General features: G+C 33.4%; 3 protein-coding genes across 3 annotated transcripts; all 3 read right to left on the reverse strand.

Annotated features, from left to right (window-relative positions):
• Nucleotides 1-1,620: 1,620 nt before the first annotated feature.
• LOC120183008 (1-aminocyclopropane-1-carboxylate oxidase homolog 1-like) lies at nucleotides 1,621-3,138 on the reverse strand. The gene is made up of 3 exons (XM_039187812.1): nucleotides 2,561-3,138; nucleotides 2,042-2,363; nucleotides 1,621-1,905 (listed from the first exon to the last, which is right to left on the reverse strand). Exons 1-3 carry the CDS (start codon nucleotides 3,121-3,123, stop codon nucleotides 1,657-1,659), a joined length of 1,134 nt encoding a protein of 377 aa, XP_039043743.1. The 5' UTR covers nucleotides 3,124-3,138; the 3' UTR covers nucleotides 1,621-1,656.
• A 1,155-nt stretch (nucleotides 3,139-4,293) lies between these two features.
• Nucleotides 4,294-5,975, reverse strand: LOC120183009 (1-aminocyclopropane-1-carboxylate oxidase homolog 7-like). The gene is made up of 3 exons (XM_039187813.1): nucleotides 5,422-5,975; nucleotides 4,660-4,981; nucleotides 4,294-4,586 (listed from the first exon to the last, which is right to left on the reverse strand). The coding sequence occupies exons 1-3, from the start codon at nucleotides 5,949-5,951 to the stop codon at nucleotides 4,344-4,346; spliced, it is 1,095 nt and encodes a 364-aa protein (XP_039043744.1). The 5' UTR covers nucleotides 5,952-5,975; the 3' UTR covers nucleotides 4,294-4,343.
• A 2,750-nt stretch (nucleotides 5,976-8,725) lies between these two features.
• On the reverse strand, nucleotides 8,726-13,075 carry LOC120182858 (histone-lysine N-methyltransferase SUVR4-like). The gene is made up of 8 exons (XM_039187711.1): nucleotides 13,019-13,075; nucleotides 11,860-12,143; nucleotides 11,626-11,701; nucleotides 10,766-11,454; nucleotides 10,254-10,519; nucleotides 9,599-9,665; nucleotides 9,431-9,481; nucleotides 8,726-8,875 (listed from the first exon to the last, which is right to left on the reverse strand). The coding sequence occupies exons 2-8, from the start codon at nucleotides 12,040-12,042 to the stop codon at nucleotides 8,771-8,773; spliced, it is 1,437 nt and encodes a 478-aa protein (XP_039043642.1). The 5' UTR covers nucleotides 12,043-12,143; nucleotides 13,019-13,075; the 3' UTR covers nucleotides 8,726-8,770.
• Between the last annotated feature and the right edge of the window lie 10,391 nt (nucleotides 13,076-23,466).

Raw genomic sequence — 23,466 nt, forward strand, 5'->3', positions numbered from 1 at the left:
TTAATTTATAATTTTATATAATATATATAATTTTGATTTTTGTTTAATTGTATAAATAAAATTTTAATTTATTTATACACATTTATAAAGTAAATGCATTCATTTATAATAAAGTCATCTTTATACATTTTGGTAGGAGTCAAATGGTTCATCTATTAAAATGTTCATACGCTTATTTAGTTAAATGTTGATGTAAAATTTTAATATATTTTTAGATAAATTATGTAAAATTTAATATTAATTAAAATTATACTTGATATATTTACTCGTTTATTCTACCCAATTATCTTTTAAATTTTATAAAAAATTATATATAAATTTTATTAAAAAGTATATATATTAAAAATAATAAAGTAATATATTCTCGATGAATTTTTATATAAATATTTTCATCTAAATATTTAGAATTCCACTTGTTAAAAATATAGAACAAAGATAATTTCGTAAAATATACATTCCAATAATCTTTTATTACTTCAACCAAACACTGTAATCTTACATTCCTGCCAAACAAACCAAATACAGTAATGTAACATTCCCAGTAATGTGTTAGGTAATGTTACATTCCGGTAATCCTATTCCCGGAGGTAATCTTACATTCCGTGAACCAAACACACTCTAAAGGTTACGTACCTTTAGGGAAAATGAACTGACTGTTACACCGTGACTTCCTAGAAACCACGATCGAATTCTAGAGGCTCATCATATCGAAATTAAGTCGGAATCCAATTCCGAGTCTACCTAAATGATGGTTACGACAGTAATCATAAACGTAAGAGAAAAAATTGAATATAAATACCTCCAATTATTGTTAAAATAGAATTTCTACAAACAAGATGTAGTTACATCACCAATGAATATATGATATCACTATTAAACACATTGAGAACGCTGAATTTTATTGTATGAAATATTGAAAGCCGTCAAAGTTTTCTAAGCACTCGAAAACTCTCAGCAGATGGTATAGTTTCACAAGACGAATTCTTGTTTTTTCTATGCTTATGGACCTATGGACTAGTCCTATTCGAAAGCCAACTATATCCATAAATTGGCCTAAACATGCATCAATGTGGAAATATTCCACGAATTCTCACCATCACAATCAATTTACTTATGATTCTCATGCAGGAAATAACTTAAAACAGTTGTATTAAGCGGTTAGTCAACACAGGATGGCTGCTAAAATTTTAAGGTTATGATGCATTAGATAGTAGTATATATCAATGAAACTAGAGATATGGCTTAAAAGATAAATTGAGTTTTTGGGGCATTTGCAACAATGTCGTGCATTGCTGGAATCAAAAGCATCATTTTTCATGCTGAAATGTTTTTAGTAAATTTATAAAGTTTACACGTATATCCAAATCATGCCTAAGCTTAACACAAGCTGGATTTGGAGGAAGATTATGAGGCTAAGGGAGAAAGCAGCTCAAATTCTTGTTAATTTGCCCTTGTCGCATCACTCTATGACTTGAAGAATTTGGATTGATTTGTAGGTGAAGAGAGGATACATCTGCAAGATGTTGTATTGTGGATGCATCGCCAGTTTATGCTTTCACATAAGCATTTATTCATAAATAAGAAACATAAACCACGGTAGAAGCCGGTGGTCCCTTTATTCATTGAAGTAAAATAGGAGTTGATCTGATTACAGAATTACAACTTGAAAAGGGAAAGCGCATTGCCTAGTCCACCCACTGAGGTATAAGATTTGAGATAATTTAGTATGGAGGTTTCCGTGTACAATGGTGGATTATTTGGGGATAACAATTGCTTCAAAGGCCCATAAACCCTCTTTGATGGCTGTAAATGTGTTGTGAATAAGCACGCCAACGATATTCTCGGCCCTACACTCTTCGCCAACACTCTGTGCTCCACGCTTTTCAACTTGTCATTTGAGATTAGCTGCATTCCAATATACAAAATTATTAACTAAAAATTAGATTCGGCTTCAAGCCGCTAAGTCTGCCGGATGTGTGTATGTTATTAATTGATTAAGAAAAATTTTGAACCTCAAACTATACAACACGTTATTTCATACCTGTAAGAGGTCACCGATGTTGACTATGAGAGCATCTTCCATAGGAGGGACATCAATCCAGTGATGCTTATGAAGAACTTGAAGCCCTCCGATTTGATCTTGTAAAAGGATAGTGAGGAAATCGGGATCATGGTGTCGGACATGTCCTAAGGTTCGGTCTGGTTCAGGGCAAGCCGGATAATATTGACAGCCAAATGTATGTCCTTCCGAGCACCCTATATCTTTGAGGTGGTCAGGGTCCAAACCCAGGGCCTCCGACAGCAACCCAAAAATAACTTCCCCAAAGCTTTTAACATGCTTCGAGTACTCCAACAGTATATCACTGCATTTCAAGTTCACGTGCAAAATAAAATATTATCTCTAGTCTCACCACCCATACATAATTTTATGTTAAATGTAAAGAAAATATTTAAAATATATAAAAATTTAAAAATTTTAAAGGCCACCACCGTTCAATCTATCATTGAATTTAATCTAGTGTTATCACAAAACCATGTGTAACAGTGTGAGTGTGTTTACCGGCAAGCAAAGGGATATTTCTCCGGCGGCGGAGTATCGGGAGCCATCACGCAGATCAGAGTGTCTCTCCAGCTCGCACCTTTCGACTGAAGCAAATCATAGTTAGTGTAATACCGGACGATGTCAGTCTCTCGCGAGTAATATTTCATCTTCACCTCCCTGGGTTGTTCGTGGAATCTCCGAACACCGTCGAGAACCTCCTTCAACACGTGTTGTGGGATTCCATGGTTTATCACTTGGAAGAACCCCCATTCCTCCGACGCCGATCTCATCTTCTCCACGATTTCTTTGTGCTCGTTGGGATCTAAAACACCATTTAGATCTATGATGGGAACCTGGAAATCACTATGTAAATATGAATCCGTCAACGTTGGATGATCATGGAGATCTTCAGGCGACATGTAAAAGAATGGAGGGAGTTTAGCAATGCCGTCGTCGACGAGCCCTTGAACGCCGGCTTTTGTGTCGTCGAACGCCTTCACCGCTTTCTCTCTGTCGTAAACTTGGTCTTCTTTCGTCGGTGACGTTTTCTGGTGATCATTGCCTATTTCCATTTCCGCCATGAAAAAAACTTACTGAATAGCTAAAACTTATTAGTAGGATGGATACAAAGAGGATAACTTAATTTATCAATGGAATGAGTCATCAAGACAATAACGGATAAACGAATCACAAGTCGATTGCCGCTGCATTATTGAGTATTGATTATGAAATAAAAAATACACATGTTAAGAGTGATCTTTCTTTATAATTTATTGAAATATGTGCCTTTTTTAAACGGCAAATTGTTTTCTTCTAAACAACTTGTGTTTGGGTCGGTTCATCGTCAAAAAAATATTCTCCTAGTTTCGTCATCAAGTCATTAGAACAACTCGTATGAATTATTTCAAATCGGACGTAATATATTAATTTGATTTCTTTGGTTCGTAAGCCATTTGCAAAAGATTCGGTGGATAATTTTTAATTTGATCAGTTTTCACCTGATTTTAGTGATAATTTTCGTTGATGGTTAAATTAGCTTATGTTGGATGCGGATGAATTATTCTTTTTAATTTATGTGAAGACATGTAGTCGGTAATTTTAAGAAGAATGACGAGTTAAAGAATATAAACAATGTAAGACCGAAAAAAGGACACTGATCGTCTACCGTCTAATTATGCATGAAGGTTTACATATTCGTTCTTTGTGTGTAGATGTTACGTCTAAGATTATAATTGTTATTCGTAAGTTAATAAAATAAATTGAGCGAACGTTATATATATAGTATAACTTGTTGACGACAAGATTCACAGCGATCAAATAAAATAAATTTAATTATTCAAAATACATTAATTTTTGCAAAATTTCAAAATTTTCAAAAATGATAAGTAAAAGATCTTTCTCAAAAATTATGATCAACAAAAGAGAACCGCAAAACGTACAAGAGATTCTTTAGCTCTAGTAAATTATGTACCTATGTCTCATGTCATTTTATCAATAATTTTTTGTCAGATCACATGTCATGTCAATAATTTTGGGTGTCATTTAACACACTCTACCCAAGACAGCTCTGTCAATGCTTGTTGATGAGCATAGTAGTTTAATGGTGTAAATGAATATGAAACTCTCTGAAAAAGGGGACTAAACGAGATTTAGTCTTTAAATAATATTCACAAATAAATAAAACTTTTTGTATAGGGAGATAAATAATAAACATACATACAAGACAAGATTCTTTTATTGATTTTGATTTATCATGTAGGAGGAAAACAGGAGTGGGTTAATCCAGTGGGCGATTACAGGATCACAACTTGAGAACAGAAAGTCCATTGCCTGGTTTGGAGACGTAAGTCTTGAGATAATTGGGAATGGTGGTTCCCTTGTACAAAGCCGGGTTATTTGGGGATAACAATTCCTTGATGGGGCCATAAACCTTGTCCGATGGCTGTAAATCCGTGGTGAACAAGCACGCTAATGATACTCTCGGTCCTACACTTGTCGCCAAAACTCTGTGATCCACGCTTTTGAACTTGTCATTCGAGATCAGCTGCATTCCCAAGGATTTAAAATTATTACAACAATACACTTGGAAGATGCAGGTGAGGGTTCTTTTCTGTTACCTGTAAGAGATCGCCGATATTAACTATGACAGCTCCTTCCATTGGACAGATATCAATCCAGTGATCTCGATGGAGAACTTGAAGCCCTAGGATTTGATTTTGTACAAGGATGGTGAAGAAGTCAGGATCACGGTGTCGCCCAACTCCTAAGGTGCGGTCAGGTTCGGGGCAAGCCGGATAATATTGACAGTGAAAGGCGTACCCTTCCGAGCACCCTATGTCTTTGAGGTGGTCGGGATCCAAACCCAGGGCCTCCGATAGCAATCCCAAAATAACTTCCCCTAAGCTTTGAACATGCTTTGAATACTCCATGAATATATCTCTGCATATTTCAAGTTCATATATAAAAATACTACCACAAAATCCTGTGCTATATCCAGAGATAGACCTCCGGAAACCTATTGGTCTTCGTTAAGTTGAAAACACTGAAATTTGTTAAAATTTTATCAGTGTACATAAACAAACATTAACAAGATCTCACAGATTCATTAGATCCAAATTCAAAATTCAATATCAAATTTGTCTAATATGTAAGTCTATTAATATACATGATAAAATTCAAAGTTTAATTATCAAATCTATCTAATTAATTAGCCTATTAATAAACATGATGATCTTAAGATCGGCGCACACTAAAAATTACTATAAATAACTCGAATGAAAATTAGCTCTTTCTCATAACTATAATTTTGTAGGTAAATTTGATTTGTTCTCATGATGTGTAAAATTATTTTAATATAGACAAATACGATAATGTGTTACCTGCAGGCAAAGGGATACTTCTCCGGCGTAGGATTCGGAGCCATCACACAAGCCAGAGTGTCTATCCAGCTCACACCTTTCGACTTAAGCCCATAGTTAGTGTAATACCTAACCATGCCGGTCCGGCCATAATATGTCGTCTTCACCTCCCTGGGCTGTTCGTGGAATCTCCTAACACCGTCCACGGCTTCCTTCAACACATGCTGTGGGATTCCATGGTTAACCACTTGGAAGAATCCCCATTCCTCCGACGCCGACCTCATCTTTTCCACTATTTTTTTTTGGTGGGCAGGATCTAAAACACCATTTAGATCTATGATGGGAACTTGGAAATCTGTACGTAAATGTGGATCCGTCAACGTTGGATGATCGTTGAGAACTTCCGGCGACATGAAAAAGAATGGAGGAAGTTTAACTATGCCGGTGTCGACGAGCCCTTGGATGCCGGCTTTAGTGTCCTCCAAGGCCTTTACCGCTTTAGATACATCGTCTACTTCTTCTTTTCTCGGTAAAGTCTCCATTTCCGCCATGATTCCCTAGGCTAAAAGCTTGTGAAGGAGACAACTAAACTGATTCATATATATAATTGTATATGCCTTGGAATTTGTATTAATCGTTTAGTTATTAAGTCATTTTGAACAACTTGTACTAATTATTTCATATCGGAAGTAAGACTTTGAGTTTTTTATTCCTTTGGCTCGTAAGCAATTTGAAAAAGATTTCTGCCGATAATTTTTATTTTAATCAGTTTTCACCTATTTGTTGCCATCCTACTTTCACTTCTATCATTTTGGCAAGTTTAATTTTGTTCAAACTGGAATTGTTTTAGGTGCATTGATGACAATTTTTTTTTTATAAAACTAAGATTGTTATAAAGTAATAAATATTATCAATCATTTGATAATAAACGTCCAATCATCCTGCTACAGCCATTGGTGCTCGAATCCGTGAGTTCTAAGAACATCAAATTTCTTTAATCACTGAGATAAATTGGTTCGTGCGCATTTATGACAATATAGATAAGATAAAAGAAAATATTAATTGTAGCAAGCTGACTTAAATAATTTATATATTTTTTGTTAATTTATCAAATGACTTTAATGATTAAAAGAAATGTCATTCTCTACATCTTGAGTTTAAGTAGTTACATTTATAGATATGTATGCATTATCAATAGATAAGAAAGATAATAGATATTATGTTTTAGTCACAGTAGACTATTCAATAAATGTTTTTATTTTCATCATAGACTATTAAAAATACTTTTATTTTCAAATAATAAAATTTTGTCAAAAGTGGGATTAAAGAAAATATATTATTAAAATATAAAATATTAAAAATATTAAAAATATATATTATAAAATAGTAAAACTAGATCTCTTTTTTACCCCAATCTCAAAATTTAAACCCTAAACCCTTGCCTTTCTTAAATCCCAAATCCTAAACCTCAAACTTCAAACCCCAAATTATAAATCCCAACTCCCAATGACTATTGCTTAAATTTTAAACCATAAACCCTAAACCTATAAAGAAAAAAATAGAAGTTAAAATATATTTATTTATGAGTTATAAATTTTAATTAAATCTAAGTTATTTATTTAAATATAATGATGATAAATTATTGTAAAACTTGTTAGTTTTACATGATGTAAGCAGCTCATGCCCCTATATATAAAATTACTTATACTTAATTAAAATTTATAAACCATAAATAAATAACTTTTAATTAAAAGTAAAACAACCCTAATATCAAATTTTAAACTCTAAACCCCAAATTATCAAACCTCAAACCATAAAATCATAAACCATAAAACCCAAACCTAAATCATAAACCCTAAACCCTAAACCTCAAAACTTATATCTTAAACCCTAAATCATAAACCTAATATTAAAAAAAGAAAATTTTATTTTACTATGAGTTAAATAAATATTTATTTATAGATTATAAATTTTGATTAAATTTAAATTATTTATTTATTTAAATACAATAGTTATAAATTAGTGTAAAACTTATTAATTTTACACAGTGTAAGCCAATTCTAATATATATATATAATGACTATAAATTACTGTGAATTAAAGAAATATCTTCTTAATTTTTACTATAAATATCAACCTTTAATTTTTCTATCTAATTGGAAGTCAATCATTGCTTTTTTTATTTCTTTCGTTCGTAAACAAATTGAAAAAATTTTGTCGACAATTTTTAGTTTAATCAGTTTTCACCTATTTTTTTGTCATCCTCTTGCTTTCCTATCATTTTTGGCAAGTTTAATTTTGTACAAATTGAAATTGGTTTAGGTGCATAGATGACAATTTAAATAGGATAATAATGACACAAATCAATTGATTTAAATGATTAATGATTAAAATTATTTTTAAAGGTTTTGGGTTTGAGTATAATACATGTAAGGCTATTTAACTGTTCTTTGTCAAATGATTGAAAATGTTTCGAACATATATCATATTATAATCACCTCAGATTAATAAAATAAAATAAAATAAAAATATATGATAAAATTTTTTCAATAAATTTAATTTTTTCTATTTTAAGATAAGAAAAAATTGTCAAAAGTGAGATTAAAAAATATATTATTAAAATATAAATTATAAATTATTTAAACCAAATATTTAAATTTAGAAATTATTGTACTTATAACATAAATTATATTTTATTTTGCTTGCATTTACTTATGAAAAAAAATAATAACATAGAAAAATAGCTTGCATACATACATATAATCATGCATCACATGTCGAACCAACTAATAACATATATCAACTGATATCTTACAGAAAAGTTAGCTAAATGACAAATAAAACAATGTTGATAACTCGATTAAATCTTTTAAAATTTCCAGGTGGTTTTTTATTATTCATACATGTTATAAATGTATAATCATAAACAACCATATTCAAGTTCAATTATAAAGTGGTATTTTAAATTTTCATTTAATTTTTATTTTAATTTACCTTTGAAAGCATATAATAAATAATTTTTTGAGCAATTCTTCCCTAAAAGAAAGAGAAGGAAAATTTTACTCTTAATGAATAATGAACTCACAACCTAAAGGAGACGTCAAATGTAAATTTTTAACCATCTACTCAAGAGATTATTTATTATAATAAATAATTTAAATCTTATATAAATTAAACTTATTCAAATATTTCAAAAATGACTAATATCTAATTCAAAGTCATTCCAATGTTATTTAACAGTATCTTTTGGTCTTAAACTGTGTATACCATTTGAAACACACAACCCAATAGCTGTAATATGCCAATGAAGACAGATTCTCTGGTAAAATGTAGGGTAAAATCCATGAGTATGATTTGATGGACAGAAAATTTACAGTCTAACCCGAACGTTTCGGTCCCGGCAAAACTTACTTCCACAGCTACATTTGAATGCCTTAATTGGGTGCTCATGATCATTAAAGTCTATACCGTAATCCTGCATTTATGTCAATGATTAATAATAAGGAATATATATATATATATATATATATATATATATATATATATCTTCATCAAAGTTCTATATTTATAATCAAGTCATAGGCTCAAATTTGGGTATGATTATGAGATGCTTGCATGTATTCAATACGAATATATTGAAATTTTTTTCTAAACTTTTTTATGCATTAAAACGATCATATCTCAATATCAGACATGATACTTTAAACAAAATAGACTTTAATGCACTTGGTGTTGGTGAGTCTGAAATGTCATCCAATATTTTTGTAAATACTTAATATAAAAAAGAAATAAACATATCTTCATCAAAGGTCTAAACTCCTAATGACTGTGAGATGTTTGTATGTGTATTCAATACATGAATTTTCATTTTTTTTCCTAAAATACTTCATGCATTAGTAGGTAACATATCCTGCAAATACATTTGGAGGGTCTTTGAAATATCTTATCTTTATTCTCATGTCTAAATATGGATATGACAGTGATACGTTCGGAAAACGAAAAAGTCGAGCTAAGATAGACATCAACTTACCCAAGTTAGCTCTTCTGAAGCTTTCACCTCTCTAGTAGTAAAAAGGGCAAGCTGTTCATAGAAACACAGAAAATATATAAATAACTTGGCACTTCAAATGTAGGTAAACAACAATTCTGTTTTTTATTATAGCCTCGACAGAGTATTTGTTACTGGCTTGATTCATACATGATAATAATGGCGATCAGGGGTCTCCACTTCAACTGGAATGTCGATCAAGTTTGCATCAAAGCATCTGAAATGTTAAATGACAAACATCATACCGGACTGTTGGCAGAGATTTACTACACTTTTAAGAATATGATAAAACATAAAATACAACTAAGAAAGGAACCCCGACATCCTGCATATGTTAGAAAGTTTGAAGTACAAGAAGCTGCAACATTAAACATTGGTGTTTCAGGATAATTTAAACATATGTTCAATTTACAGCAATATATCATTCCCTGGCACTTGGTCTGGCTAGGTTCAGACTTCTGAGCACCCGATATTTCATGTCTCGTGTTCAAGGTTAACAAATTCGGTTTATGAGGACAATAGCGATTCAAAATGCCGCTGCACCAGCTATGTAATAAAGAACATTTTTAGGTCTTTTGGGTATGTTTCTCACATAAAAACCTGCAAGTTCATTACTACATAATAATAATGTAACCAATCCGAACAATAATGTCATTATCACACTAACAAAATTTACTAAACATGTTTTTTCCCGGAGTCTTTGATCATGTTTTTTTTTCTTCTGACATACAAGAAGAAATGAAAGAAGGCCAAGATTGCCATAATGCTTAAGAACGTATATTTTATTTCAGGTAAAAAAATTTACCTATGATTAATAAACCTGGCAACGTTACCGCATAAGGTTGCATCCAGACAAAGTGCTTCTTCATCCTTTAAAATTTTCTCTGATCCCCAGTCTGCATCGAGTGTAACAGGATATGTATGTCTCTCATCGCCACTACCTTTTGAGTTCCGTTCGTACAACTCGGTGTTGGTCACGATCTCCCCAACATATTCACAAACAAAGGTTCCTTTTGGCAAGTCCCGGAGTGTCTTAACACCCCAACCTTTTCCTTCGCGAGTCCAGAACACCTAAAGTGCAAATCAGGGAATAGCTTTTCATTATCAACACTAATGCACCATAACTTGACACTGATGAAAGACTTTAATGGTGTACATGAAGAGCAGTCTCTAAATGCTAAATTGAAGTCATTTTTGTAAAGTTGCATTTCGACATAGGAAACAGAAATAACAAATGAATGCATAAAACATATTTCCATCTAGGGAAGAAGCAAATTGCTGTTTAACAAACTATAACAGGAGCTTGCTGAACTTTACCTGCAACTTGCATGTAATACCTCTCTGTACAACCCGATTTCCGCACTGCATCTTACATCCACATTTTCTCCAGCATTCTTTAATGAATTTTCTGACCAAGTGACCCTTGCATTTTTCAGGCTTATAGTCATTCTTCGATCTCTCTAAAGGACAATCCAGACAATAAACAAAGTGGTGCTCCTGAGGCTTCAGTTTCATGGACATACAAGCATTTAGAAATTCTTCTCTTAGTTGACCCTCTGCTGTGTAAGCAAACTCCCCACTAGTTTCCTGAGCACAAGCACATGGTATCGGTACTGAAAGACAGTCTCCTGAACATCTCGAACAGCAATCCTCATCTGCAACCCGAGCCAATGAGATATGCACATAAGCATCTTGATATATTACGTTATCTCGCATGTATGTAAACTTTGGCAGTTTGTTCTTGCCAGTTGCATCTACCAATGAAATTTTCACATTTTCTGTGCCCTTAGTTATGTCTGAAATGATTTGAAAGGAACTTTTCTTATCACAAGTAACAGGTTGCTGCTGAATTTTTTTACAGGAATTCGAACAACCAGAAGAACTTGAATCTTTATTGTTCATAAGGGTAACCCCTTGTTGAAGGCTTGAAATAGGTTTTTTATTCTCTTTAGGAGATAAAACTTGGCTCGGGCTTCTCTTTGTAGATGAAGCTTGATCTTCCGGATCTTGCAAGCATAACCGTTTAGGCAATCTGCTAGACTCACCAGCCTGATCTTCCAGATCTTGCAAGCGTAACTGTTTAGGCAATCTGCTATACTCACCAGCCAGATCTTCCGGATCTTGCAAGGGTAACTGTTTAGGCAATCTGCTAGACTCACCAGCCCGATCTTCCGGACCTTGCAAGGGTAACTGTTTAGGCAATCTGCTAGATTCATCATGCTCCACAACGGCATTTTCCCCGTCATCTTTAGCCTATATAAATGTTAACAGATTAGAAAACCAACATTATCGTCTATCATGTCACTGCATGACCAACAAAGCAGGAAATGTACGTTATGACCACAAAATGTATAAACAGCCAAGTAATGAAATAGAACATTGCACCAAAAAAGGAAAAACACGTAAAGTACTTTATCTTCCTTGAGCTCAAAATATGCTTCGATAAGTGCCCGGTAGTCTTCTGCCTCGATTGGTTCCCAGTTGTAATCAAACAATTTCAGGAGCCGTTTAAGCACCAATTTCACCTCTTCGTCAGGAAGGCTTAAAGCTCTTGTAGCATTAAAGGCCTTGCGAACTCTTTCAATTTTAACCATCACCAAAGATTAGAGGAAAATTTTCGACTCAGCGATCACCACTTTTCTTCTTCTCTTATCTCATATTATATAACCTTCAGCAGTTGAGGTTGCAAGATTAACTAAACAAAAACAAAGTTACTTGTTAAGAGTAGAAGTTCATTGCCATTAGTAAAGTCCAATCAATGATGCTAAGTCAGAAAGGCAATCGAGTACATATACATTTGATTCACCGAGCATAAATCCTTTAACTGAAATAACCAGTTGCTACATCTCAATAAAACAATGAAATCTAGAGAACAAAAGAGATGAAATATTTAAGCATGTCTAAAGTTTCATTTGAGTAGCCATATGAACCAAAGTAATCCCTTTCTTAAAATGCACTCATTGACTACTTAGACTTGGAATGGCAACAAAGATACCACTTTTTTTATAAAAAAAAAATCTAAAATGTTTGATCTATAACTAAGAACATTAGACTTAAAATGTTCATTATTGCTACCAGACAAATCCTGGCAAAAGAATAACTGTTCAAGTCGTTGATCATTGATTTCTTGGCATATAAGGTACCAAAAGCCCTCACTCAAAATTAAGTTCCCCCACTCAATCTCAACATATTATTCCCCAAAAGGCCAAAAGTAAAACCTAAAGAAGAATAAAACGAAAACAAAATATCCTCTTTGCGTCTATGTTCTAAACAACCTAAGTAAATTCATCTGGCATCAAAAAGGGAATAAAAGAAACCAAAGAGAGCACAACTATGTTTTCTTATAACCAAATCACACTGCTAAATCCACTTAAACATAAACCACAGATGGGCAGACTCTTTTCCCCGCTTGGTTAGCAAGAAAATGCAGGTTTACATTAAAAAAATTGTAGCTTTAGATGCAAACGGTTTCCTTAACCCCGTCGTAACAAAATATAATCATCGAAAAAGCATCATCATCGTAGGTAAACCAGCGACCGAAGCAATGATAAAAGAACATAGAAAACGTACGGATAAATAGAGGAAAACAGGAAGAAACGGAGGAGAAGAGGAAAACGAAGCGTCACTCGCTCAAAGCAGATAAAATTGGGGTTTCGATGATTAGAAAAAAACTTTGGTGCTTTATAAGCAATACAATGATTCGGCTGCTCTGCTTTTTAGCCGAAGGAGCTACTCGTTAATGTACGGATTGATAACGACATGCCGGGCCGGGCTGATATTTTACCCGACTTTTTGTCTTATGGGGAGAAAATTGTTTGCTTTTTATATGATTGATTGCTCCAAAATTTACGAGGCTTCGAGGGGTTTTTTTTTCCTTAAAGAAAACCTTTTTTTTTATAAAGACTTTGAAAATCAAGGAAAAGGAAAAATTATTATGAGGAAAATATGTTTTTTCAAAATCATGTAGCCATATTTAATTTAAAAATATATTTTAGAGTAATGAAATACTCTCAATAGTAGTTATTTTGCATTGGATTATCAGGAATCGTATCCCTTCAAACATGTTAAGTATTTATCAATTCTTGTCAAGTTTGACAAATTATCCCTAAACAAATGAATTATTTTAAAACTATCATCTCCTTTGTTCCTTTAGAATATATGATCATCCTTAATTTTATAATTTATTTTCGTCTTCCGTCTTTGAATTAAGTCAGATATTATATGATTTTGGATATTATAAATAAAAAATATTATTATTATAGTATAATTTTTTATTTTAAATTTTTAATATTTATTATAAATAATATGATGTATACAATAAAATGTTTTTGATATTATATTTTTTATGTTTTTATTAATTTTATCAAATAATTTAATATAATATTTAATTGTACAACTCATACATGTAACATGAATAAAATAAAATAAAAATGTTATATTTAACACATACTTACACCGGTGTAAGTGAATAAAATATAAAACTATATCACTTAACACATGCTTACATTGGTATAAATATGTATATCTCTCAATATCTTAGTGCCTAAAAATAAATACATAATTATATTGGCTTAAGTATGTTTTTGTATTTTTAAGGAAATAAAAAATTAAAATTAAAAATATATATTAAGTTATTAATGTAAAAAATTTAGTAAAAATATATATAAATTAGAAATAATAAGAAAATGTATCTTTATGAATTTTCATGTAATTATTATAACTTTAATATTGAAAATTTAAATTGATAAAAAAAGAAATATATATGTATATATATATATATATCAATGACAATTTGATAAAATATGTATTTTTTTATCTTATATTATTTCAAACAAACAATGTAATTTTACATGGCAAACAAACCAAACAAGATAAAACAATATTCCATTAATGTGTTAAGTATTAGATACATTTGTATTAGGGTAATAACAGAAGTTAGTTATTTCTGTTAAGTAGTTTTCATTAATTATTGTAATATTTAAAGAAGATTGAATCCTCATTATTGTAACTTGTGATTTCTTCAAGAAATAAAGAATACTTCTTTCACGTACTCTTATATGGTATAAGATGATTTTCTTTTCTCAATAGTTTTCAATTTTTTCTTATTCCTCATCACCATTTTGTTGCGGAAGACGGCTATCGAATAGAGCAAAATCGCAACTGATAATTTGAGGAAAAAATGAAGATAAAAGAGACAAAATTTACGTGGAAAATCCCTAAATAATATAGGGTAAAAACCACGGGCAATGGTAGAATAATTTCACTATGAGAAATTAGGAATTACAACTTTTCTTGATCTACCAAGGAGAAAACAATGATAATTCTCTCTTGATAAAAAGGAGAAAACAACTCTCAAGAAACTCTCTAAATTCTCTAGTATTAGGAGAAATCTAGAATGACTTGGGATGGTTTTGAAGCTAAATGAGCTAGGGTATTTATAGTTGAAGCTTAAGGACTAATTTGTAAATACCCTAAATTATAATGACTAAAATTGAGATTTTACCATTGTTGAAAAATCAACAATTGATGCACCTTTCGGTGCCCCCTTTTGACAAAATAATTTGGTGCCATGTGCACCGATTTTCAACAATCTCCCACTTGAAGATTTGATTGGAACAATCATATCTTCGCACCATTCTTTCTACCTTGTACCATCATGTTTCTTATGTCTCTGACAGGCCACAAGAGGATCGACACCAAGTAAATTTATCAGCATTGATCGTCTTCGTCATGAAATCTACTATGTTGTCTTTGGTATGGATCTTCTACATATCTACATTCCATTCTTCCACCTTTTCACGAATGAAATGGTACTGAACTTGTATGTGCTTTGTCCTTGAATGAAATGTTGGATTCCTTGCTAGATGCAAGGCGTTTTGACTGTCATAAAATAGAGAGACATACTCTTGATTGTGCCCAAGCTCCTCCAATAACATTTTCAACCAAATTGCTTCTTTATTGGCTTGTGTAGCTGCTACATATTCCACCTCTATTGTGGATGTAGCCACAACTGACTGTAATTTTGAAACCCAGCTTACAACTCCACCAACAATTTTGAACACATATCCTGTAGTAGATTTGCTTTTATCCAAATCCCCTGTATAGTCAGAATCTACATACCCATTGATTAGTAAGTTTGATCCTCCGTAACATAATGTAACATTTGAGTTCCCTTTGATGTATCTCAGGATCCTCTTTACTGTATTCCAATGCTCTTTGCCTGGATTCGCCATATACCGACTAACCACTCCTACTGCTTGTGCAATGTCTGGTCTTGTGCATATCATAGCGAACATTAAACTTCCCACTGCCGATGCATACGTTACTCGAGACATCTCCATCCTCTCTTCTTCATTGCTAGGACTCATACTGGAGGATAATTTGAAGTTACTAAAAAGAGGGGTATAAATTGGCTTACAATCTTGTATGTTGAATCTTGACAAGATTTTCTTCAAGTAATTCTTTTGTGAAAGCCAAATCTTTCTATTACTTCTATCTCGGTGAATTTGCATCCCTAGAATCTTGTTTGCTGATCCCAAGTCCTTCATTTCAAATTCTCTAGCCAATTAAATGTTCAATTCTTCAATATGATCTTTGTTGGGTCCTGGAACCAACATGTCATCTACATACAACATCAATATAACAAAATCGTTATCACCAAACCTCTTGAACTAAGCACAAGGGTCTGCATTAAGTCTGTTATATCCAAGGCATATAATGAAGGAATCAAATCTCTTATACCAATATCTCGGTGCCTACTTTAGACCGTACATAGATTTTTTCAACTTGCAAACCAAGATCTTCTTTTTTTTTCTTCAAAACCTTCAGGCTGGAGCATATAAATCTCTTCTTCAAGATTTCCATGAAGAAAAACTATTTTAACATCTAGCTGCTCTAGATGTAAGTTCAATGTAGCACACATTACCAAAACTACATGGACTGTTGTTAGTCGAACCATAGGAGAAAAGATTTCATTGAAATCAATACCTTCTTTTTGAGCATATCCTTTGACTACCAGTCTTGCACGATACCTCTCTACTTGATCGTCACTATTTCGCTTGATTTTGAAGACCCATTTGTTACCAATTGGCTTCATTCCTTGTGGTAGTGGCACAATGTCTCATGTATTATTTTTATGAAGGGCTTCAATTTCTTCTTGCATCGCCATCATCCACAGTGAAGCATCTGAGCTGTTTATTACCTCCTGGTATGTTGATGGCTCATCGTCTTATGTTAAAAGACAATATGCAATATTTCCTTCTATAACATAATCTGAGTACCAATTGGGATGTATTTTCACACGATCTGATTGACGAGTTGTTGGAGCTTCAGAATTCTTTGGTTCTTGTTCATCATGTGCTGGTTCTGCTTCAGAAGAATCTCCTTGTTCAACCTCCTTTTCCACATGTATCTGTGTAGTCTCTGACTTTTCAGCACTATCATCATATTCTTTTCTTTGTAGCTTATCTTCTACAAATATAACATCTCTTCTGATGACCACTTTGCGGGTAGTGGGATCCCACAAGCGATACCCCTTTACTCCATCAGCATACCCCAAGAATTTGCATTTCTTGGATTTTGGATCCAACTTTGAAATTTCTTGGGAGTTGTACATCACATACACAATACTTCCAAATACATGGAGGTTTGAATAATCAGCTGGTTTACCAGTCCACATCTCCATTGGTGTCTTCAGCTCTATTGCAGTTGATGGAGCTCGATTCACCAAATAATACGCGGAATTGACTACTTCTGCCCAGAATGATTTTTCTAGGTCTGCAGCCCTCAAGATTGCTCTTGTTCTTTCTAACATGGTTATGTTCATCCGCTCTGCCACTCCATTTTATTGAGAAATGTTTGCTACTGTGAACTGTCTTTTGATGCCTTCTTTTCTGCAAAAGTCATCAAATTATTCACTTGTGTATTCTCCTCCATTATCTGTTCTGAAACACTTGATCTTATTTCTAGAATCAAGTTCCACCCGCGCTTTGAAGTTTTTGAAAGTTGAAAACACATCTGACTTCTTCTTAATAAGGTATACCCAACATCTCCTTTGTTAAGCCTGGAAGTAGCTTTTGCTCCAAAAGGACTTTCATTCCTTGTTCTGACATGTGTCCAAGTTTCTGATGCCATAGCATTGCAGAATCTGAACTACATGAGGGAACATAGGCTTCTACTTTTAGCAAAGTCTCTCCCTTCAGCATGTACAAGTTTGCAGCTATCTTTTCGCCTTTCATCACCACAAGCGCTCCATGGAACACCTTCATGATTTCCTTCCGTGTTTCAATCTTGCTAGTATTATTATCCAACAATCTGTAGGATAATAAATTTTTCTTCAGGCCTTTCACGTGATGCACATCTCGAATAACTTTAATTGTTCCATCATACATCTTCAATTTGATGGTTCCCACACCAACGATCTCTAAGGCATGATCATTGCAACTATACACAGATCCTCCTGAGACAGGTTCATAATGATGAAACCATTCTCTTCTTGAGGTCACGTGATATGTTGCTCCCGAATCAATGAGCCATATATCTTTATATCGCTTTCTACCTTCCACGGTGGTTGACGCTTCACAGCATAAAGCATCTCCATCATATGAAGTATTTGCGGTATTGTCTTGTGGATTGGAGTTTTTATTTAGACTCCAATAATCCTTCTTCAAGTGACCCTTTTTTCCACAGTTGTAGCACTTTAAATTCTTCTTACTTCTCGACTTCGATCTACCATGTTTGTGACTGCTGCTTTGGCCATGTTCTGTTGATCTCCCTCTCATCATTGTCAACGCTTCTGCTTGTTACAGATTTACTTGTCCGTCTTTCTTTTTCTTGCACTAATTTTCTTCTTATAGAATAACAGCTGCAACGTCATCGAAGACTAGACTGGTGACATTACTGTTTGTCAAGTTGATGATGAGTTGATCATACAAATCAGGTAGACTTTGAAGTAGAAGTTCAACACATTCTTATTATCCTATTGTACATCTTAAGGATGTAAGCTGAGAAAATAAAGTGTTCAACGTGTTTAAGTTCTCCGTCACTGAAGTAGATTCTAGCATCCGAAGAGTATACAATTTCTTCTTAAGGAAAATTTTATTGTACAACGATGTGGCCTCGTACAATTTGGTAAGATGATCTCATATCTCCTTAGATATCTTCTTCTCCTCGATACTTTACAATACTTTATCTGCTAATGCTAGATGAAAGTTTGCCATAGCATTCCCGTCCATCTCGATCCATTTCTTGTCATCTGTGAAATCTACTGGCCTTTCACTGATAGCTTCTAGACAACCGTCTTTCCTCAAGATGACATTCATCTTTAATTTCCACAATGAGAAATTTCTCCCATTAATTTTTTCAATATCAAATTTCGTTGCCATAGCTTTTATTACGGATAGCTCCCACTATTTCACTATCGTGAATAGTTCTCTGGAACCTTCAAAGAATGAGTAATACCTTCTTACTTTCTTGTGTTGGAGGATCCACCTTTTGGTGGCAACCACAAAGACAATAAGTAGATATTATACACTCTAATCTGGCTCTGATACCAATTGTTACGGAAGACGGCTATCATATAGAGAAAAATCGCAACTGATAATTTAAGAAAAAAATAAAGATAAAAGAGACACAAAATTTACGTGGAAAACCCCTAAATAATATAGGATAAAAACCACGGATAACGGTAGAAGAATTTCACTATGAGAAAATAAGAATTACAACTTTTCTCGATATACCAAGGAGAAAACAATGATAATTCTCTCTTGATAAAAAGAAGAAAACAACTCTCAAGAAACTCTCTAAATTCTCTAGTAGTGGGAGAAAGTTAGAATGATTTGGGATAGTTTTGAAGCTAAATGAGCTAGGGTATTTATAGTTGAAGCTTAAGGACTAATTTGTAAATACCCTAAATTATAATGACTAAAATTGAGATTTTACCATTGTTGAAAAATCAACAATTGCTGCACCTCTCGGTGCCCTTTTGACAAAATAATTCGGTACCATATGTACTGATTTTCAACACATTTTTATTGTTATCTCGACATTTTTTCTTTTCTTCTTCCACATGGGTGATGTGAATGTAAATAATCTCTTTGATCATGGCATAAACTAGTATTATCTTCATCAATCCTATAATCGTGGTATGTTGTTGGTTACTCAGTCTCTCGGTAAAGATAATTATAACATCTGGAGGCGTTCTATGATAATGGCTTTATCTGTCAAAAACAAATTGGGTTTTTTCAAAGGGTCTATCATTGCTTTTCCTTCTACACATCCCAAATTTTCTTCTTGGATGAGGGTCAATAATGTTGTCAATTTTTGGCTTCTGAATTTGGTCTCAAAGGATATTGCAGCTAATTTTTTATATCATTCAACAGCTGTTGATATATGGAAGGATCTTGAAGATCATTTTCAATGAAATAATGGTCCAAGAATTTTTCAATTGCAAAAGAAGTTTGGTGAGTTAGTTTAAGGGCAAATGTTCGTAGGATCTTACTATACTCAATAAAAGATTATTTGGGATGAGTTAATTTTGGTTAAGCATATTTGTACTTGTTCTCGATGCAATTGTGATGGTGTTCGCAAAATGTTTGAAGAACAACAAAATGAGCAAGTTATGCAATTTCTTATAGGCCTTAATGAATCTTTTGCTCATGTTCGAGGTTAGATATTGCTAATGGATCATTTGACTTCTATTACTAAGATTTTTTCATTAGTTGTTCAAGAAAAGAGTCAAAGAGTGATTTGGCTTGTTAATCCGATTACCGAAACTATATGTTCTATCAAACTCATGGGTAATCAACGCAAGAATCGCCCTCTATGTAGTCATTGTGGGTTAGTAGGTCATATTAAAGATAAGTGCTATAAACTTTATGGTTACCCTCCTGGTTATATTACTCGACACAAGAATAATTCGAACCATGTGGCTCGTGCCAATGCAAATGTTAATATTTCTTCTCAAGAACAGAATGTTTCTTCTTCTAATGATTCTTTAAGTGCTAATCAATGTCAACAACTTATTGCCATGCTTAAAATTCAATTATAGGCTGTTGTTTCTTTTGATAATTTATCTACATCGGTTAATCTTGCAATGCAAGGTAAGTCTTTATTTTATGTTAATAGTTTTGGTTCCACTACTGATAAAGATTGTTGGATCATCGACTCGGGTGCTTCTGGGTACGTATGTCATTCAAAGGATCTATTTGATTTGTTGACTCCTATTGATGGTGGTAATATTGTGCTTACTAACAATACTATTGTTTTTGTTAAATTTTTGGAGATGCTTGAATTACTTCTCGATTAGTTCTTAATGATGTTTTGTATGTTCCAAATTTTAGTTTTATTCTCATTGTTGTTAGTTGTTTTTTGAATAATTATGATATTCGTGTGTTGTTTTATAATGATCATTGAGGACCCTTGGCAAGTGATTGGGAAGGGTGAGCTTTGTCAAGGTTTATTTTTGCTTCGTTCTTCATCATCATCTCGATCTTGTACAACCATTGTTAATAGAACAGATTTTGCTTTAATTTTGTGGCATGACCGTCTTGGTCATCCTAGCTCCCATGTTTGGTTGTCTTTGTTTCATTTATACACTTCATGCCCACAAGAATAAATTTTCTGAAAGGTCTCTCCCTAGAGTTTTTATTGGTTATTCTTCTGGCATAAAAGGTTATAAAGTTTATATTTTTAAAGCTAGAACCATTGTGGTTTCGAGAGATATCGTGTTTCATGAAAACCTTTTTCTTTTTCATTCAATTTCGTCCAAATATTCTATGATTGACCTTTTTTCATCAATTTCTTTACCTCGTATTGTTGTTGATGATGTTTCCTAAATTTCTACTCCATAAAATATTCAAGACACAAGTTCTCACGAGTCTTTTATTCCTCAAAATATTTCTTCTGTAGATAATATAGAAGTAGAGGCAACTGATCAAACTCTTTTCCTAGACAATACAACAAGTGTACCTATATCTAACACTCATAATCATGTAGCACATCATGCTTACAACATTCCAGGAGACGCTTCTGAAACTCATACATTTGATGATTTTGAAGTTAATGCTCAAGTTGTTTATTAACCTACAACTAGAAGGTCAACTCGGGTTACAACAGGGTGACAACATTCCAGGAGACGCTTTTGAAACTCATAATCAACCTCGTATAATAATGAAAGCGGAAGTGTATGATTAACAATCTCATTATTTAATGAAAATAGGAAAAAATTGACTTCACCTATTAGATTGGCTAACTTGATTTTAATGGAGTGGTGCTTGTCAAATTCGATATATATGAAGAAAATATCGAGTATAATATTATGCATGCATAATAATCTTGTGATGAAGTCGATGTTAGGTATGTCCCATAAATATACCGGTAAAGACTTACAAAGAAAGCCTCGGAGTGGGGGTTACGATTATGTGGGCTGGGGGTGCGGTACAAGTTAATTTTGTAAATATGTACCAGGGTTTATTTATTATAAAAGGATATGTAACCTAAACCTATGAGACATTAAATTGAATAAAAATTCTAGCACCGCCTAGGGCACCGAGGACGTAAGCACATTGCTAAACATCGTTAAAATTCTTGTGTTCTTTTTGTTTTCTTTACCCGATTATTCAATAATTGGTATCAAATATCATGAGCCAAATTCGAAGTTACGAAATTCGATGGTCAGGGTAACTTCGGATTATAGAAAACAAGGGTGAATGATCTGTTGGTGCAGCAAGGGATCCTGAAAGCTTTGCAACCTACAAAGTCAGCGTCGATGGAGAAGGAAGATTGGGAAGAATTACAGCAGCGAGCGGCATGAACCATACGATTATGTTTGCCAGACGAGATCATGTATCACGTCATGCATCTGTCGTCTCCAGATGAAATTTGGAAGAATATGGAAAGTCAGTTTATGTGCAAATCCTTAACGACTAAACTGTATCTAAAGCAGTGGTTGTATGGGCTGAAGATGCAGGATGATCATGATTTGGCGCAACACGTGAATGTCTTCATTCAAATTGTTTCTGATTAGGCTCGACTTGATGTGAAAATTGAGGATGAAGACAAAGCGATGATTATGTTGTGTTCGTTGCCTCTCTCTTACGAACACATGGTGACTACTCTTACATATGAGAAAGAGACTATCAAAGTTGAGGAGATTACTGCAGCCTTGTTGGCTCACAACCAGCGGAAGCAGAATGTAGGGGAAAGCTCTCAAGCTGATAGCTTATATGTCAAGGGTAATCGAGACCGTGGACGGAAGCCAGAGAAAGCAGGGTATGGGAAGTGGAATTTCAGATCCAAAGCTAGGGATAAGAAGACAATTAACTATTACAAGTGCAAGGAGGAGAGACATATGAAGCGAGACTGTCCGAAGTTGAAAAAGCAGACTGATGAGAAGCGTGATGACTCATCCAAGTATGTGAGTGTGGTTAAGGATGACAATTCTGATTGTAGTGAGGGAGATATGCTCTCTATTTCAATGAATCAATTGACGGATTCTTGGATTCTTGATTTTGGATGTTCTTATCACATCATACCAAATAGGGAATGGTTTTCGACATACAGGTCGGTTAATTCTGGTTCTGTTTATTTGGGTGATGATCGATGTTGTAATATTGTTGGTATTGGTGATGTCAGAATTAAGATGTATGATGGTATTATTTAGACGTTGTGTGGTGTTCGGCATATCCCAGATTTGAAAAAGAATTTGATTTCTTTGGAAACTTTGCACAAGAATGGTTTTATCCATAAGGCTGATGAAGATATGAAAACCATTCAGATTGTTAAAGGAGCTTTGATTGTGATGAAAGGAAAGATGACTGCAGGGAATATATACAGATTTTTAGGGAGTACCGTTATAGGTGAAGTTCATTCTGTTAAGTCATGTGATAATACTACCAAACTGTGGCATATACGTCTTGCTCATCTTAGTGAACGTGGTATGGCTGAATTACATAAAAGAAATTTGTTGCATGGTGTTAAAAGCTGTAAGCTCGATTTTTTGCAAGTATTGTGTTCTTAGT

The sequence above is a fragment of the Hibiscus syriacus genome, unplaced genomic scaffold (assembly GCF_006381635.1).
Source record: "Hibiscus syriacus cultivar Baekdansim isolate YM2019G1 unplaced genomic scaffold, ASM638163v2 tig00112738_pilon, whole genome shotgun sequence".
Classification (NCBI taxonomy): domain Eukaryota; kingdom Viridiplantae; phylum Streptophyta; class Magnoliopsida; order Malvales; family Malvaceae; genus Hibiscus; species Hibiscus syriacus.